Source organism: Podarcis tiliguerta (genome assembly GCF_965153285.1).
Source record: "Podarcis tiliguerta genome assembly, chromosome: 17".
Lineage (NCBI taxonomy): Eukaryota > Metazoa > Chordata > Lepidosauria > Squamata > Lacertidae > Podarcis > Podarcis tiliguerta.
This window is the reverse complement of record NC_139550.1, coordinates 34,068,873-34,088,227: the sequence shown is the minus strand read 5'-3', so window position 1 is coordinate 34,088,227 and position 19,355 is coordinate 34,068,873. Positions and strand designations below refer to the sequence as shown.

The window sequence follows — 19,355 nt, the reverse complement described above, 5'->3', positions numbered from 1 at the left end:
CATAATTTAATCACAGCATACGTAATCATGGAGTACTAAGGAGCTGTCTTCAAACTGACAGAATGAGAAGAAAGGATCATGGTGGACCTATGAATTTTTTGTTCCATTTTTAAATTCTCGTGAGCTACGAAGCTTTAGAAGAAGCTCAGCTGCTCACAGGTTTGATTTCTAAGCCAGCTGCATGCGGTAATTAAAACAAAAACAAAAAACCTTATTGGCAAAACCTTGCTGCTTCTGTGTCTCTAAATTTTAGTGTTACTGGTGACTGTACTCAAAACAGATGAGCTAAACCAGGCTTCCCACCCTAGTGAGCTCCAGATGTTTTGGAGCCCCAGCCATCCTGGCCGGTGGTCTGGGATGAATGGGTGTTGCAGTTGATCAATGCCTGCAGGGCACCAGATTGGGCAGGACTGATGTAAACACCGCCTGGCTTCCAGGCCCCTAAATGGCCTCTTAGATTGAAGCCATGTTGGGTGTTCTGGAGCAGCTGCGAGGGCAGTGTTCCTAGTCTCCTTGGTGACATGGTTTTCAGTCTTGCCTTTGGTGATGTCCCCGGTGTGGAATGGCGGCTCAGGCTCCAGCTGGACTGCCAGGGAGAACACACTGTGGGGTTTGCTCTCTTCACTTGTTCCACATCTCTGCTCTCGTGACCTCCTTCCCTCTTGAAACCCATTGTGGCAAAAGAGTACCACCTTGTCCCCCCACTACGCTCTTACAGGAACTGGAACACCTAAACAAGTGGGGCCTTAACATCTTCCGGGTCGCCGAGTACACCAACAATCGGTCGCTCAGCTGCATCATGTATACAATATTCCAGGTACGTGTGCTTCCACTGCCGTGTCCTTGTCCCATGCTCACACCCTCCTACTGGCTTGGGCTGCAATATTGCCGCAATATACAAAGACTTGTTTATGAAGCTGCAGCTTGAGATGTGCCTTTCTAGGTCAGTTTTGGATTCTTTATTCTGTATCACTTCAATACATACGGAGTTGTATACAAGAAGCAAGTCAAAAAACCAAGGAGGATTCCACAAAAAGTGAAGGGGGAGCACTTTTTGCAGGGAGTGTGTCAATTTCGGGAGAGTTCTTTGGTTTAATGATTTCATCTCCCTGAGCACTTTTAGTGTAAGATGTGCCCCTTTTGCAGCTTGTTTGAGACTTGGCTGTTTTCTGAGTCAAATTGTTTTGTCTCCTGGTGGATGACACTTCCAAGTCCTCTCCCTGTCCTCAGAGGGGACATTTAAGGAGAGTTCTGGCTGAGTTGCAGGTTGGGGCTCCTGGTGGCACCATCAAACATTAGTAAATATATTTACTATAAACTTCTATGGACCTGAGCCTACCTGGGCCCGTTGCATTGACAGAGTGTCTCCATCCCACAAATGCTTTTGCAACAATAAATAAGATCGCTAGCCTACAATCCTACATCTGGCCAGCCGCAGTGGGGCTTGATCCACAGCCCAACCACTTGCTCTGGCCAGGGCAGAAGTGGGCAGCTGGCACAGCAAAGAGGCCAGGATTGGAGCCTGTTGCCACAACTTGATGGTAGCAGTGCCAACTTGTGATCCAGTGGGTCCTAGGCTAGCCCCCCCCCCGCCCCCTGTGGGACTGGATCGAATAGCCTGCCGAAGATGAGAAAAGGCAGATCTATTTCTGATTAATGTTCCCATGAGATTGTCAGTCAGAGGGAGGGCCCCTTTTCTCCTTTTGCTTTCTTTCTGTAGAGTACTTAATATTCTTTAATCTATGTTGAATGGTGATATCTGGGAGGGGGCTCTGGCAGAGGGAAGAGAGATCTCTGGCTCGGCACGTGGGCAGAAGCCTTTCGCTCATCCTCTCTTGGTGTATTGTAATGGCTGCTCAAGGTTCCACAAGTTTCTGTCCCTCGCTTTTATCTTTTCCACTACGGGAAAGAGAAAGATAACGGCACTCATTTGAGCAACCTTTTTTAGGTGGGGGCTGATGCCTGACTTTCCCAGCAAACGCTTCACTCCTCTTCTTCCACCCCACCCAGGAAAGAGACTTGCTGAAAACTTTCAAGATCCCCGTGGACACATTAGTCACCTACATCATGACGCTAGAAGACCACTATCACGCCGACGTGGCTTATCACAACAGCCTCCATGCTGCTGACGTCACGCAGTCCACTCACGTTCTTCTGTCTACACCTGCCTTGGATGTAAGGGTTTGTCTTCCATAGCCGGTGAATTGTGTGAGTGTGTTTGTGCAGTGGTTGGGCAGTCCACCTGCCTGCCTATTTGGGGGTGGGGGAGATTGCTCACTGGGTGCCTGGAGCCGAGGATTGTGTCATAAGCACAGTGCTTCACTTGGACTTGGCAGACCTGGCCTTTGAGGAATCTGTGCTTAGGCCCAAATACCCTTTAAACAAGTCACTATGTCCCAGCCTAATGTTTCACGGGGCTACGAGGATTCGAAACATCTGGATTCCGGTGTATTAAGTGGTGAATCCACTGGCTGGTTGTCTCCACTCCTGCCAGCCTCAGGGTGGTTGTCTGTGGCCTGGAGAGGCTCTGGCTGCCGTTGGCTGAACTGCTCTGATTTTAGATACTGGCAGAAGATCCTAGGAGAGGATGGATAAAAATGAAGTAGGGGCTTAAGTCTGGGGGTGTGGGAGAAGCAAGCTGCAGCAGAATGAGAGGGAGAGGAGAAGGCAAGAGCCAGGAATCGGAAAGGAAAACTAGGGCAGAAAGGAAGCAGAGAGGAAACTTGCAGATGGAAGGAGGGCAGCAGACATTCACATATCGATTTGGAGCAGACAAGACAGATTATTGGCCACAGAGCTCCAATAAGTATTGCAAGACTTATTAGCAAATGCAAGAGATTACAGTATGTTTGCAAACCTGCTGCCTGCCTAATTCTTGTCGCTGTGGAACATTACGGAGGGCACAGTGTTTAAACACCCAGAAGAGTCAATATAGTGCACCATTCCTGGTGCTGGGGGGCCACAACAGGGGGGTGACGCACTCTCCCAATCATGCCCCTGTTAGGAGCTTCCCAGATGGACCTCTACTCTGATCTAGACAGGCAATTCTTATAACTTCATGTGTGTTGCAAAACACCATAGCAATAGAAATGGTAATGAGGATAATAAGCAATAGGCAATGCTTCCTTTTGAGAGGCTAGAAAAATTAGCCCCATTGATATTATTATTATTATTATTATTATTATTATTATTATTATTATTTCTGTTTTTACATCCGAAACCATGATTTAACCCATGAGTTAAAACCTCTATGGCTTTCCAGATGTTGTTGGATTCCATCTCCCATCAGCCCCAGTCGGCACTGTCGATAGTCAGGGTTGATGGGATTTGTAGTTCAGCAAGATTTGTATCACCAAAGGTTAGCTACCTCTGCTCTGTACCAGTCTACTGCAATGGCTGGCCAGCCTGGGATATGAGGAATTTTTGGATGCCATGGTCTTTTCCCCAGGTAGAATGGGGAGAAGAGGTAGGCATCCCATTAGAGTTGCATGTTCGTTGGGGGCCTGATACTGCCCAGGAAATGCTCTGGCCTGTAAGCTTCAGTGGGTTACCTCACATGGCGGCAACACACAAATCTTTGGGGTTTGGGATCTAGCCTTGCTCTCTGCTAGCAGTGGGCCCCTTTCATAACAATGCATATCTCCTTGTTAGCGAATCACCAGCTTCCTCCACAAAGCAGGACAGAAACACCATACCTGTAGCAGCTTCTCCCTCTGTCCTTTGCAGGCTGTCTTCACTGACCTTGAGATCCTGGCTGCAATATTTGCTGCTGCCATCCATGATGTGGACCACCCTGGTGTCTCCAACCAGTTCTTGATCAATACCAGTGAGTAGCACAGGGAGTTGGGGGGCAAAGGGGTGTCGTGGGGGGGACATGGCAGGGTGGGGAGAGGGGGAGGGGTACGCGTGTGTGTCATATATGGAGGAGATCTTGGACGGAAAAGGATTTGAATGTGCCTCTTTTGCCTGCACCTTGTAATGTCACATTATCATGCCTGCGGCTGAACTGCTTTTCTTCTGACAAGGTTGCTATAGGGTTGTTGCAAGAAAAGAGAGACTTATGTATGCGGATGATGCCCAGCTCTACCTCTCTTTCAAATCAGAACCAGTGAAGTCAGTGAAGGTCCTGTGTGAGTGTCTGGAGGTGGTTGGAGGATGGATGGTGGCTATCAGATTGAGGCTGAATCCTGACAAGACAGAAGTACTGTTTTTCTGTCATGAGCTTCATTGTTTTCCTCCAGATGGATTCAGCAGCAGACAGTTTTGACACACAAACCCTGTCTGCTTCTGGTTTAGTTATTTTCACCTTGCTCAGAGAAATACTTGCAAACTTGCATTCTTGTGCAGATGTGTTCATACGAATACCATAGGGCCATATCCTGACACACCTTGCTAAGGTCAGCTCTGGAACTTGCGGTGCTTTGGGTAGGGTGTGCTACTCAATGCAGGCTGTAACCGTCTTGAGATCTCTGCATGTGACACTTAAGAGTGTTTCCACTCTTCACTGTACCCAGATGGTGGGATAATGCAGCCTGTCTCCGCCCAGCTAAAACACGAACATGCGCTTTCCTTCGAGTCGCCAGCTCCTCCTCCTCCACCTTACTTTGTGCTGCCGCAAGCACAGTCCTTTCTCCAATCATTTGAATCAGACAACGGGTGGGAGAGGGTGTCCCTGTTGTCTAGGTAACCTGAGAGGACGTGTGCCGGCAAAGTAAAATTAGGCACGGGAGGGTGGGGGGACTCTGATGCTTTGCGAGAGAACAAGAAACAGGTTGGGGGAGAAAGTGAGGCTGGCGGCAGCAACAGCACCCCATCTTCCTAACAGGGAGGCCCAGTTCAGACCTGACACCTGCACACATGCTTGCAAACTTGCCCAAGGTGCTGTGCCGATTTTTATTCTAGATTTAAAATGTCGCAAACGCCCCTTTCTCAGAACCCAAGAAAATTTGCAAATTTTCAGGAGGGGGGAGTAAAGGCAGATCCAAAGAGATGCTGCTTCGTGGAATTGGGGCAACCAGTGTTCGAGATGCACCTAAGAAGTCCCATCAGTCCTGCACAAGGTCCCTGGAATTGGCTCTGCGGGGGTCAGGAATGCATCCTGAGCATCACATGGCAGTGAAGGTGTGTTTGTTCTGATGGGCTTTTGCAGCTAGATATTATTTTTTTTAATAATATTTATTAAATGTTTTATAGTTATAAAAAGAAGAAAAGTAGAGAAAAACAATACATAAATTCAACAGACAATACATCAACAATAAAAAAGATACAATACAACAATACAACAAGAAAACAAAAACATTTAAACACACATCCAAGTTTCATATCTATATCTTTCATTTACTTATTTCCTCGACTTCCTTGCACCTCCCTTTTTTGTATTTTAGTTCAAATTAGCTGGTTCAACAAATCCTTTCCCTCTTCTTCAATTTTTGTTCTCTAATTTATCCTAACACAATTTAACCTTAAATTTTCCACATTGGCACATTGAGAATTAATATTCATATAGTTCTTAATAACACTTCTGCTAAAACCATGTAACTTCATTCCAATATTCTTCTAACATTCATTAATTTTGCAATATTTTTGTAAATATACTTTACTTTTTTCCCAATCTTCCTCCATCGACTCTTCTCCCTGGTCTCGGATTCTGCCAGTCATTTCCGCCATTTCCATATAGTCCATCAGCTTCATCTGCCATTCTTCCTGGGTGGGTAGATCTTGTGTCTTCCAATACTTTGCAATCAGGGGCTTTTGCAGCTAGATAAATGGATCTTTGCCACGAGTGTCTGTTTTGTATGGTTTTAAAACAACCACCACCGCAGAGAATGCTCTTGCTTCCTGAAATGAGGGAACCTGACATAGAGCCCTCAAAGATGGACAGGTGAGGCCCTCTCAGGTATGCTTCTGTGTGTGCACAATTTACACACATGCATGGCCTCCTTCTGGGAGTCCCACTGCTAAACTTTCAGAGGGGGAGGGAGAGCAGTCGCTTGTGAAAGGCCGTAGCCCCGATCCCCAGAATTCCCAGGCAGGGCAGGGATAGGCTCTCACCAGAAACACTGAAAGCCTCAGCCAGTGTGGATGGTGCTGAGAGAGATGGACTCGTGGCCCTGATTCTGTATAAGGTAATTTTCAGCGTTTCCCTTCTCCAGGCTGCCACTCGCCCCCCTTTCCCAGCCCTGCTCGGGAGGGGAGGGAATTAGTCCAGCTGAATTTCCCGGTGACCTTCATATTGTGCACCCTTCTCAAAACATGTGATAGAAAACTAGAAAGGATGCAAAGGGGGAAAGATGTCAGGGTTACCAAAAGCTGGCCAGGCAAATCAGATATGGAAGATGCCCTGGGGACTGAAGCAATTTCTCCCACTCAGTCACAGCCATGGGGCCAGGGAGGAATTAGCTCATCTCTTTCAATACTGATAGTAAACAAATTTCCAGTTCGAACTTACTGTCTTCCCTCCTTACCCTCATGCAAGTGGAAGCCCCTGATAGCGATCACCACCAGAAAGAAGTAAACAGGGATTGTCATGGGTATAAAACTGGGCCCTTGCCTTATTTTGCCACCAAAAGCCTTTCATAATCCCACTGTCCCAAATTTTTGTCCATGCTCTGGACATTCCCCAAATTGTCAGGGGGCCTTGACTGGTGCAGTAGACAACTTAATACCGAACAAAAGCAGATCTTTATCATACTTAAGAGGATTATGTAACTTCATTAGTGTAAAAATGCTAAATGGAATCCAGGTAGATACTTTTTATTAAGCAGATAATTTTTTGTGGGGGGTTTGAGTTCCACACTCTTCCAATCATTCTGCTTTTAGATGCATTGCTGCTTGGCAGATGAAATTATTTCCTTCCACCCCTGCTCTCCTCTCCCTGTACATTGCTCCAGGGGTTTCCACGGATGGGGCTGCTTAAGGGAATCCTGCCCTAAATGCCATATAGAAATAAATAAATGTTGGTTTCATTGTGAGCCTCTTTTCAGCACTGGCAAGCTAAATCAGGGGTGAGGAACCTTTGGTCCACTATCGAGATGTTACTGAATGACAACTTCCACCAGCCCCGGCTGTTGGTCTTGCTTGCTGGGACTGATAGTTCAGCAATGTCTAGAGCAGGCATCTCCAACCTTCAGCTCTCCAGATGTTTTGGACTACAGTTCCCATCATCCCTGACTGCTGGTCCTGTTAGCTAGGGATCGTGGGAGTTGTAGGCCAAAACATCTGAAGGGCCACAGGTTGGGCGTGCCTGGTCTAGAGGGCCCAAGTTCTCCTATCCCTGAGCTGAAGGAAGGAAGAAGACTTACCTATCCCAAATAGAAGTTGCTAGGGGTGGGTTTGTGATAGAAGAGCTTGTAGAGGAATGACTGACAGCAGGGGAGTGAAACAGGACAATGGGTTGACGTAAAATGGATTACACCAGAAGGGTGTCTGGGAATGTCAGTTTGTGTGGAGAATGCGGCTGTGAGGAAGAAATGAGGTGAGGGAAATAATAAAGTATATATTTAAAGGAATTCAGATAGCTGTTGTGGAAAGATAGGCAGTTGCGTTAGATCAGAAAACTAGACCTGTAAGACTTCAGTATAGAAGGACTATTTGTTCTGATTGTTTTGCTCTTTAATTAAATATATGTTCACGTTTAACTGTCTGTATTCCTGTCCGGATGGATTATCAGGTAAATATATCTCACCCCACGTGTCTGGCAAAGATAATTTTGTTTCGTCATGTTTGAGAAGGCTTTTCCTGAAGAGTGACCCCATCATTTATGAACTATTAATTGTACATCTCTAGGAATTGTTTTATTGTTTTTAGAGTTTGTAGAAATGGTCTTTACCTCGTTGTGCACTACAGTACTTAGATAGCCTCAGCCTGTGAAGCGGTTTATAATTTTGCAACATAAAAAAAAAAATACTTGTGTAATAATATTAAGAGAAAGCCTTACTGTTTTCTTTAAGAGATTGTGGTGGCGGCAGGTGTTTTAAGAAAAGTCTGGGCTTGGCAAAGTAGCTGCAGGACTTCCTGGGGACGTGAGGGACTTCTGGGAGCATCACAAAGTCCTTGACAGTAGTTTCCAAACATCAGAAAATAAGTTGCTCTTCAAATCCATTGTGGATAAGGGGGCAAGGAACTCCTGTAAAATTACAGGAGTAAAATTACAGGAGTAAAAAGTGCTGCCTTCCTGGGTTATTCGAGGGCAGAATATTCTTGCGGGTTGTTGTTCTGCTCTTCCTCCTTCTGTAGATGTTTTGCTTCTATAGGACTTGCGTGGCCTCTTTGTTCTGGAATAGCATATACTTCAAGCCATAGCCAAGGGTGTGAGCAGGCAGGAAGAAGGCAGGTGCAAGTGTGTGGTTTGCATGGGACCTCAGGGATTGAATTTACAAATCCAGCGGCCTGTTGATTTAGTCAGCAGCGGCCTTGTTCGTGGTGGCAGTACAGTTGTTGGTGACACCAGACAGGGCTGTGGTGCCTAGGTTGTGGAACTTGCCCCCCTCACGCCCAGAGAGCCACATGCCTCCCAGACAACATTTATTCAACAAGCCTTGGTTTTGAAGAGTCTTTTGGTTTATTGCTACGTTTCATGATTCCTTTCCGCTGCTCCAAGTAATTTCAAATTGTTTGATGGTTTCATTTTTATTTCATTTGTTTTTTATCCTGTAAGCCATATGCTGATGTCAGCAACTAAAATGAAATATACGTTCCTGTTCTCCGTGACACCGACTAACGTGATCCTCCTTGGCAGATTCGGAGCTGGCGCTGATGTACAACGATGAGTCAGTCCTTGAGAACCATCACCTGGCGGTGGGTTTCAAGCTGCTACAGGAAGAGAACTGTGACATTTTCCAGAACCTGAGCAAGAGGCAGCGACAGACTTTGCGGAAGATGGTCATCGACATGGTGAGCCTCAGAAAGGAGAGCCATTGGCTGCTTCCAAGAACAAGCCTGCATTCCCCCTGCTCCATCCCTGGGTTGGGTCTCCCAATTCGAGGTTCCATTCCTCATTTTTTGCCTTGGGAAATTCAGTTGTTTAAAAGCAGAGGTATGAAACTTGCTCCTATATTTCTCACAATGACGCTGCACAAGGAAGGACCATAATCCTTGTCAGGCTTTCTGTCTGAAGTACCAAGCTGGTGGACCTTCTAACGAGCAGAATAATTTTTATTTGTCTCCTGTCATTCCTTTGCTGCCCATTGTACACATGTCATGGCAGCAGTTGTATGCAAAGTCCAACACAGGAGGAAATTGTAGTTACACCTCAAGCAGAGAAATGTGACCTGGGATTTGAGGAATGGGTGGCAAGGCTGATCCTCTGTCTTAGTGCAGAAACTGCCTCCTATCTCGCTGGCTTCTGTGTTGGTCCCCTCTGCTCTGGTTCCCCAAAAGCAGGACTATATAATTTGAAACAGTGGCATACCGTGACTCTGACATATTGACCATGGTAGTGCAAGGCACATCGCTGCCTAAGCCACATCCCCAAATGTCACCAACGCCCAAAGTTCAGATACGCAGCGTCCAAGACTGAGGCAGAAAAACCAGCAAGCAGCCTCCCTCTCCCTGGAAGTAAAAATAGGATGGGTGGAATTCCATGTTGCATGACGGCACATGTCCCATTAGCCCAAACATTGCAGCTTGCCAGGCAGAACGATGTCCCCTCTCTCTGGGGGTCCTCCTTCCCTCCTCATCCATCTTTGCTTTTTCTAGATCAGCCAACCACTTTGTAGACTGCTCTGGGTGCGACAGGGCCCACTCATAGTAGGACCCTGCTGATGAATACGTGGCAACCCCAGTCGGAACAGGCTGGGCCAGTCAGCGGTTTGTGGGTTGGAGAGATGGTGTTGTCAGAGCAACTAGAGCACAGGCATCCTTGGCAGCTGTGTTGATGCCCTGCAGGCCCAACATCCTGGTCCCATCTCCCATGAGCCCCAAACAGGCACACTGGCTCTGTATAATATTTGAGATAGAGCCAAGTGGACTAAGATGTGTTGCTTGCAAGAGTCATTTTCTTGCCAACTATTCTGGGTGGGTGACGACAGACGAAGCAGACTTCTCGCAAGATTTGCTTAAATGCCAGGATATGCAGAACCCCACAGCCCCAGCCTGATTTAGGAGGAACTTTAAGGTTGCTTCTGTTGTTTCAGAGAAAATCCTGAAGGTGGGGAGGGGTGAGAGATTAGCTCATTGGCGTTATGATAATGTTCAAGGTCATGTAAATTTAGTTGATTAAAATAATCAGTTAAAAGGTCCCTGATTAAGTAATCTAAAAATGGTTTCATCAGCTGACAGCCCTGGTGTTTCTTCAGCCTGTCTCTCCTCAGAACAGATATGGTAGAACAACCTCAAGAGCACTAAGGAGAGGACTGTGGAAGCCCCCCTAGAGAGTGGCAGCCCCACAGGTACTAGGCTTCATGGAGGGGCTAGGCCAGTGGTTTTCAACCAGTGGGCTGTGGCACCCTGGGGTGCCTTGAATGATGGTCAGGGGTGCTGTGGGCAACACTGGCCTCTGTCCCTCTTTCCTTCCCTCCCTCCTCTGATGCCCTATCGAGTCTCTGCCTCCCAAAGGCTTCCACAGCTGTTTGTTGCAGCAGCCCTGGCTACAAGCTCCCCAGGCGAATGGTGCCTCTGGGGCTGGCCAGGGGGAGCTGGTTGCCAGGAGCTGAGGCGGCCTCAGAGTAAGCAAGCCAGCAGGTGAGGGAGTCCAGCCAGCCTGTCCTTCAGCTCTTGCTGTTGGGAAGTCCTAGGCCCGTGTGGGGCAGTGTGAGGAGGCACCTCTCTTTGGGGCAGGGGGCGCAGCTCAGAGACCAGGGGCAGCAGCAGTGGCTGCCCTGAGGACTCCCAAGGAGAGGGGAGAGGGGAGGAGGCTGAGGGAACCCTCCACAAGGGGGAGGGTGTTCAAAAAAGGACGAGAGGCTGCCAGCTCTGCAGGCAAGAGGTGACAGAACTGGGCTCCTGAGCCTCACAGGGGTGCCGCAGAAAGAATGTAGTTGCTCAAGGGAGCCGTGAATAAAAAAAGGTCAAAAATCTCTGGGCCAGATGAAAGAAAACTACATTGGGTTGCTGTCTGTCTGCACAGGAGCCTAAATTCCCTGAGAGGAAGGATGGAGCATGAACAAAGGCATGGAGCCCATGAAAGTCGAAAGGCAGAGTGATCCCCTTCCGTTATCAAAAATTATGGCTTCTACTTCTGCAGGTCCTGGCTACCGACATGTCCAAACATATGAGCCTCTTGGCCGACCTCAAGACGATGGTGGAGACCAAGAAAGTGACCAGCTCAGGGGTGCTTCTGCTGGACAACTACACTGACAGAATACAGGTGGGCAAGGCTGGACAAAGTCCTGCATGCTACAGATTGGGAAAGGATGGCCAGGTCCTCTTGTCCAGAGGCACAGCCCTGCCCAGGATAAGCAGGAAGGAGGTCAGTCCCCACCCCAGTGGCAGGCTGGGCAGGCAAAGTGCAGCTGGTCCCAGAACTGGCACTCAGATAAAATGGCAGCAAGGAAGCTGGGAAGCAGCTGCAAGGGTCATCTGGCAGCAACTTGCTCTCAGATGTGTTGCTCAAGCTGTGGAGCCAGACCAGCATCTGAGGCTTGGGTGGGGGTGGACGGATGACAACAGCCTTTCAAGGAAGCCTTCAAAAAAAGAAAATATAAACACACAATATATACAATATTAAAATTTAAAAAAACACACACACTGAAAACACAAGACTGGGGAAAGGTCCTGTGGTTCAGCTGCTCCTCCTTAAAGTTAGAAAGCATGCCAGCGCAAGTAGATAAATAGGTGCCGCTGCAGCAGGAAGATAAAGGGCGTTTCTGTGCGCTCTGGCTTCTGTCACGGTGTCCCGTTGTGCCAGTAGCAGTTTAGTCCTGCTGGCCACATGACCCGGAAAGCTGTCTGTGGACAAACGCCAGCTCCCTCGGCCTGAAAGCGAGATGAGCGCCGCAACCCCATAGTTGCCTTTGACTGGACTTAACCAGCCAGGGGTCCTTTACCTTTTACCTGCCTTAAAGATCCTGCAGGGAAAAACAGCCTGGGCATACAAACACATGCATAATTGTGTCCTTGGGGCTGAAGCCCCTCCTTTGGGTGACTGGGCAATCTGTGGCTCCTTGTATCTTCCTGGCAGTAGTGACGACAATGATGGTGTTCACTGCCCACTCCCCAGACCTTAGAAATCCCATTAGCTCCTTTTGTCACCTGACAACTGAATAAGCTGCAGACCCTCCTTTGGGCCCTCTGCGCTGGTGTTGCCCACGCCAAGTAGCAGACCAAGAGGGCCTTACTGCTGTGGTGGTGCAGGAAATTTGCCACATGGGTCGGACAGCCAGAGCCTTTGCTTCATTTGCACAGTCCTTTTCCTAGGTTTCCCACTCGCCAACCTCCTTAGGCTCTGAGAGCAGAGAGGGGCTGATTCCGTCTAGGTCTTTTCTCCCTCTGCACACATGCAGACACACAACTTACCGTTTTGCTTCCCCAAGGGTTTGGTGCTCAGCTGCCTAGGACCCTCGTACCTAAGGGACCGCCTCTCCTGGTATGTCCCATGGAGGACCTTACGGTCTTCAGACAAAAACATCTTGGAGGTCCCGGGCCACAGGGAGGTTAGGCTGGCCTCAACCAGAGCCAGGGCTTTTTCGGCCGTGGCCCCGATCTGGTGGAACACTCTGTCACAAGAGACTAGGGCCCTGCGGGACTTGACATCTTTCTGCAGGGCCTGCAAGACAGAGCTGTTCCACCAGGCCTTTGGCCAAGGCACAGTCTGACCCCCTCCTTTGGTAATCCTCATAGAACTCTAGCCCAGTGGTTGCCATTAATTTGATTTTGAATTGATTTTAGAATGAATTGATTTTAGAATGCTGTGTTACTTGTTAGCTGCTCTGAGCACGGCTTCGGCTGGGGAGGGTGGGATATAATTACAATATTATTATTATTATTATTATTAGGAATTAGGAAGGAGCTGCTTCCACATTCTTGCCTCTCTCTGACTGTCCTTGCGCTTCATGACCCTAACCAGGTCCTGCGGAACATGGTTCACTGTGCGGATTTGAGCAACCCCACGAAGCCGCTGGAGCTCTATCGGCAATGGACAGACCGGATCATGGAAGAGTTCTTCCGGCAGGGGGACAAAGAGCGGGAGCGGGGCATGGAGATCAGCCCCATGTGCGACAAGCACACAGCCTCCGTGGAGAAATCACAGGTGCGTGATGGCCAGCCAAGTGGGATAATGTTCCAGGGAGGCAGAGAGGGCTCCCAAGGCTAGGAAAATTCAGACACGGGATGGCTGCTGTCAAAACCCACTTTATCTTTGGAGCATCATTGTGCTTCCATCCCAGAGTTTCAGCAAAAATACAACTTCGTCAAAAGTTGGGGGGCAGGGAGGAAGTAGGGAGTAAGCATAGCCAGCCCAGAAGGAGAAAGGAAACCCTAGATTCATTACAGGAGAAAGGAGGGGATGCCATGTCCATTGGAGGAAAGCAGGAATCTGGCAGTGGGATGCAAGCGAGCTTCTTTCCTGTGACTGTGAGCCAGCAGCTTATGGCTTCCAGCATACATAGCTGAGTCTTTTACAGGCAAGTGTTTCTTTGTGCAAGGAATCGGCGGCCATGAGTTGGTACAGAGGATCCATTGCCAGAAACTTGCCGTTTCCCTGCTGTTTTAAGCAAAAAGAAGCTGCTTTATGCTGTCAGACCGTGGGACCACATAGCCTAGTGTGGCCTCCTCTGTCAGGCTGGCTCAAGCCCCCTTAACTTCCTGGGCCCCCTTTTTGACTGGGAATATCATGGATTGAACCTGGAGCCCCTCTGCCTGGCTCCCTCCTTGTGGGAACCGGGAATGTGCTCTTCTTCCCACAGTTACTAGGTCATTTATGATTGTGTGCACCTCTGGACTAAAAACTCTGCCATCACACCCATGTCTGCACCACTGTTAAAGAATGCTTTATTTTGCTAACAGAGAGCTCCCTGCTGTACCGTTTTGGTGAGAGTGTGGATTGTGGTCTTTTAAAATATTTGCAAGAGAAAACCTAGCCAGCTATAACAATCCCCGTACTCCTCCATAGCACTGTCCCACTGCTTGTTCTATTGCCTTTTAGAAACACTTTAATGTACCTCACCCTTTCAGTGCTAAAGAGGACAGCTGTTGTTAGTTACAGTTTAGCTAACTTCCGCACTTGTTTTAGCACTAACAGGAATAGCAGGTATAGGGAACGGAGCATGTTGTCTTACAGAAATCCTTTGAGAATTTCGGCAGAATACTATTTTTCTAGTCCTCATTACTTAGAGAATCTTGAAAGGACAAAGCTACGGCTTATGCTCAAAACCCAGAGATGAGGATGCAAGGACATGCGTATGAGTTAGCCAGGCTGTCCCCCACCAAGGGCACAGGCCCAGGGGGGCAAAAATCATGCCTGTCCACTGTGGCTTGGGGTGGCTAGGAGCTCACCCGTCTGGGTGCTCCCCAGGCCATTCCTCCACTGTTCTGGGTAATACTACTAATACTAATAATAATAATACAGTGGTGCTTCGCAAGATGAAAAGAATCCGTTCCGCGAGTCTCTTCGTCTAGCGGTTTTTTCGTCTTGCGAAGCAACCCTATTAGCGGATTAGCGCTATTAGCGGTTTAGCGGCTATTAGCGGCTATTAAAGGCTTAAGGGATTAGTGGATTAGCTGCTAAAAGGCTATTAGCAGCTTAGTGCCTTAGAAAAAGGGGGTGGGGAGCGGAAAAAAATCGCAGGAACTCGCAAGACATTTTCGTCTTGCGAAGCAAGCCCATAGCAAATTCGTTTTGCGAAGCACATCCAAAACGGAAAACCCTTTCGTCTAGCGGGTTTTCCGTCTTGCGAGGCATAATAATTTCTATTTATACCCCGCCCTCCCCACCCAAACCGGACTCAGGGCAGCTAACACCAGATATAAAACAATTGATTGAAATACAACTTTAAAAAACAAGATTAAAATACAACATTAAAATGCAGGCTCATTTCAGCAGAAACTCAAAAACGTTTTTGAGGATGAAAACGTCAAGTCTTCACCAAGGCCACCTATCTAGACTGGTCCTACGTGGGCCAGAACAAAAGCCAGGGAAGTCCCCAAATAGGAGTTCCATCACAGAAGGAAAAAGGAAAAAAGAAAAAGGGGGAGGGGGAGGATCAAGTTGATTCCAAGCCAAAGGCCAGGCAGAACAACTCTGTCTTACAGGCCCTGCGGAAAGAAATCAGATCCCACAGGGCCCTGGTCTCATGAGGCAGAGCGTTCCACCAGGCCGGAGCCAGTGTTGAAATACTAATACTAATAATAATAATAATAATAATAATTTATTATTTATACCCTGCCCATCTGGCTGAAAAGGCCCTGGCACTGATTGAGGCTAATCAAACTTTCTTAGGGCCCGGGACCTCTAGGGTGTTGCTAATTATGGACCTTGAGGCTCTCCGTGGGGCATACCGGGAGAGGCGGTCCCGTAGGTACGAGGGTCCTAGGTCGTGAAGGGCTTTAAAGGTCAAAAGCAGCACCTTAAATCGGACCCTGTACTCTACCGGGAGCCAGTGCAGCTTGAAAAGCACTGGGTGAATATGCTCCCATGGCAGAGACCCCGTGAGGAGCCTCGCTGCAGCATTCTGCACCCGCTGGAGTTTCTGGGAATTACTCTGGGCTAAGAGAAGTTAAACGTTCCCTGCCCTATTGCTGCATTATTCTAGCGCCTAAATAGCCACCCCTCACCCACACCCCTTCGCACAATGTACCTGGTACAAAGCATCCAGGCCTTTTTTCTGTGGCCTGAGGAAGCACAGGATGAGTTCATGGGTGTCCTTTAAGGGACTTCAGTTGGCAATTATTATTATATACTCGGAGTCGAGAGTGGATTTCATGCTGTTTATTCAGCTCATAGTGGTGAGGAGGAATGGAAGTTCCCCCGGAATGTCTGCTTTAGATACATTATTTACACAATGGGCCCCACGTGATTGGCTAATTCCGGGATTCTTCTGTGGGCCAATCAGGTTGCGGATTCACTTCCACCTGGAGCTGGATTGGGTGGCTCCTGTGGACCAATCAGACTGCTGCATTCTGGGTCCTATTGTTCTAGGACCAATCAGACTGCTGCATTCTGAATCCTATTGTTCTAGGACCAATCAGACTGCTGTATTTTGGATCCTATTGTTCTAGGACCAATCAGACTGCTGCATTTTGGATCCTATTGTTCTAGGACCAATCAGACTGCTACATTCTGAATCCTATTGTTCTAGGACCAATCAGACTGCTGCATTTTGGATCCTATTGTTCTAGGACCAATCAGACTGCTGCATTTTGGATCCTATTCCACTCAGTACATAATATCAATACTGCTCACTGTTCTGTTACCAAGCCTCTTCTTTCCCTGCCCCTGGTTGTGTTTCAGGTGGGCTTCATTGACTACATCGTGCACCCGCTGTGGGAGACGTGGGCGGACCTGGTGCACCCAGATGCACAAGACATTTTGGACACCCTCGAGGACAACAGGGACTGGTACCACAGCATGATCCCCCAGAGCCCCTCTCCCCCTCCGGACGACGCGGAGAAGGACGATGAAGCCTGCCTAGAGAAATTCCAGTTTGAGCTGACTCTGGAGGAAGAGGGGGAGGACTCAGAGCAGTCTGAAAAGGACCACAGCAGCCCCGGCGACGAGGACAATAGCTACTACACAGCCGCAGAGGAGCAGCAACACGAGTCCCAAGAAGGGCAGGACAGACTAACGGACGACACAGTGAACGACACGTCTCCCGGCACATCATGACTTTGGGGAAGGGACAATTGAAAAAGCAAAAAAACACACACACACACGGAAGTTTTCATGAGGGAGGGGCAGGGATAAAAAAAACAACAACGAAAAAACTCATTTTTTATTTTTATTGTATTTTTTATAAAAAGAAAATCAACAAGAAAAAAAGGGAAATATACACAGCAACTGTAGAACCAGGGTGGCCCAAGCAAGGGGCAGTAGCCCTGCTGCTTCAGTGAGCGGCCCAAGCACTCCAGAAATAATCTTACCTTTAATTTTGCTTTCTTTTTCTTTCTTTCTTCTCCGTTGTTGCTGAGTGGGTTTTTATTATTTTCCTTTGCTGCTTTAAAAAAAAAAAGGACTGGTGCCATCAGGAACAGAAGGAGGGCGATGGTGAAGAAAAGCATGTATGAAGTGGTGGCAAAGGCCAAGCAGGAGGAATAATAATAATAATAATAATAATAATAATAATTTTAAAGCCATTTGTAGTAAAACAAAGCAGAGACACTGCAGGGCTTCAATGCCAAAAAACAGTAATAATTTTCTCACATGCCCCTTCTGTTCATCTGGCTCCCTTGCTTCAGACATGTCCTCCTGGGTCGTTCGGTGCCTTTATTCCTTTGCCCATCGCAGAATAACCCTCCTAGCTGGAAAACAGGGTGTTCAAAACATTGGGGGTTTTGGGGGGGGAGGGGGAGAGAGTTCTAATAACTTTGATTTTTGTAACTTATTTTTTTAAGCTACTGCTAATTTATTTTTGTGAGTTTATTTTGATTTGATCGGACTGGTAAGAAGAAAGGACTTTGCCTCCTTTCTTTCTTTCTTTCTTTCTTTCTTTCTTTCTTTCTTTCTGATGCACTTTTTAAAAAAAATTAATAATAATAATAATGGTTTGCAGGTGGGGAGTTCCTTTTTATTTTTATTTTTTTGCCTGTGACGCCATAATATTCTCCCAGAAGCAAATGGGAGAAGACATTGCTTTTAAAGAAAACAAAAGGGAACAAGAAATCAAATAAGCAAAACATTTTATCTGAGTTTCCAAATAGCCAAGTCTTCCTCCGTTTATCATTTTGCACAAAAAAAGGAAAGAAAAGGCAATATGGCCAGGATTGAATGGTTGTAACTGGCCAACTTGCCAGACAGCTCCATAGGGGACCTCAGGGGGTGAGTATTCCTCTCCCAGTAATGGGGATGGGATGGAGAGAGGGGGGGTTGGTTTGCATCCTTCCTAACCCAATAATAAGAGGAGAGACTTACGTTTTTCAGTGATGATTATTTAAGGACTAATTTGCAGGTTACCACCATCTTTATGTCTGAAAACCTGTGATTTGTTAGTTGATGAATCTCTAAACTGCAGTACCCCTCTTTCTGTTTACAGGTTTGTCAACTAGGAAATGCAAGTGTACTGACCACAAACAAACAATTTGCATGTGCCTCTAGGCACATATTTTTCTCACAGGAGGCTTGATACAAGCAGAGTCTGTATGAATGAAACCCAAATCTTTATTTCTGTGCAATGCAGTGTAATGTGGCTGGATCACATAGATTGACTTGTGAAGTTTGTATGCTGGGGCGGGGGGGCTTTATTAAGTTCAAAGGCTAGAGGCTCTAACACTCTTGGTTCCAGAGGTGAGGATCCACCTCAGACCACTAGGAAAATTATGTGTTTACATGTGCCCAGAAACCCCACACCGTTCTCACACTGCTGTGACATAAGCCAATAGCTTTTTTCAGACCCTGGGTCTGGTTCCAGAGAAGCTCCATCTCTCACAGCTCGATCAGATCGACAGAAAATCCAGCCAAAAGAGGAGTCTAAGCAGTATGCAGGCTTCTTACTTTAAGGTCACTTGCCTTGAAGTGAAATACAGAGGCAGACAGAGAAAGGGGGTCTGAAATGTGCTTTTCTTTCCCTCCATGGGGCTGATCTTGCTATACAGATCTCCATGCCAAATGCTGCTCTCCTGACGATCTCTTCCCCCGCTCCCTTATTGGGCACATAACAAGGAGCCCCAGCCGCCTCCTGACAGGTCTCCTAGAGAAGCAGGACCTCACCCTTTCACCAGAAATCACCATGAGAGAAAAGAAAAGAATCTGCTCTGTGGAATATCAAAAGGAGATCTTTTTTGGCTGCTTTTATTCTTTGCCTTAACCAGCCAGTGGAGTATAATTTGCTAGTATCCTGCATCATTGTCCTGGTATGAAGAGGGTGAACTTTTCTCCATCCACAAAATGCCTTGCCCTACCCCTGGATGGACGTTCTCCTTGGCTCTTGGGGACATCAGATATTTCCATGGACAAGCAGTGCTAGGGAATCCAGTCCTAAGAACCACAGGAAACAGACATCCTGGATCCTCTTTTCTTGTGCCTCTGCCCACTTGGGGAAGCTGTAGCCTAGTCCTTGGCTGGCTGGATTCTGGGGGGTCACTTCCCCCCCCCCCCACTGGCTAGAGGGCCCAACCCCTCTTTTTGGAGGCGGAGGGAGAGGACAGTGGGAGAGCGGCAGCACAAGTGAATTGTGAGCGGATTGGCCTTTCGACAATGTGAGACTTGAGTGAGTGGACCTGAGCTAGCATCTCTCCCACTTGAGGTGAGGCCAGGACTGGGATCCCCT

General features: G+C 47.6%; 1 protein-coding gene across 7 annotated transcripts in view; it reads left to right on the top strand.

The window, feature by feature from the left end:
- PDE4A (phosphodiesterase 4A) overlaps positions 1-17,019 on the top strand; it is a 367,050-nt gene extending 350,031 nt beyond the window's left edge. For all 7 annotated transcript variants that reach the window (XM_083419843.1, XM_083419841.1, XM_083419842.1 and 4 more), the window contains 7 exons: positions 719-817; positions 2,011-2,175; positions 3,727-3,826; positions 8,738-8,892; positions 11,183-11,305; positions 13,004-13,186; positions 16,385-17,019. In XM_083419843.1, coding sequence (XP_083275969.1) covers positions 719-817; positions 2,011-2,175; positions 3,727-3,826; positions 8,738-8,892; positions 11,183-11,305; positions 13,004-13,186; positions 16,385-16,759 — 1,200 coding nt within the window. In that variant the 3' untranslated portion in view covers positions 16,760-17,019. The remainder of the gene's footprint in view (positions 1-718; positions 818-2,010; positions 2,176-3,726; positions 3,827-8,737; positions 8,893-11,182; positions 11,306-13,003; positions 13,187-16,384) is intronic.
- Positions 17,020-19,355: the final 2,336 nt, after the last annotated feature.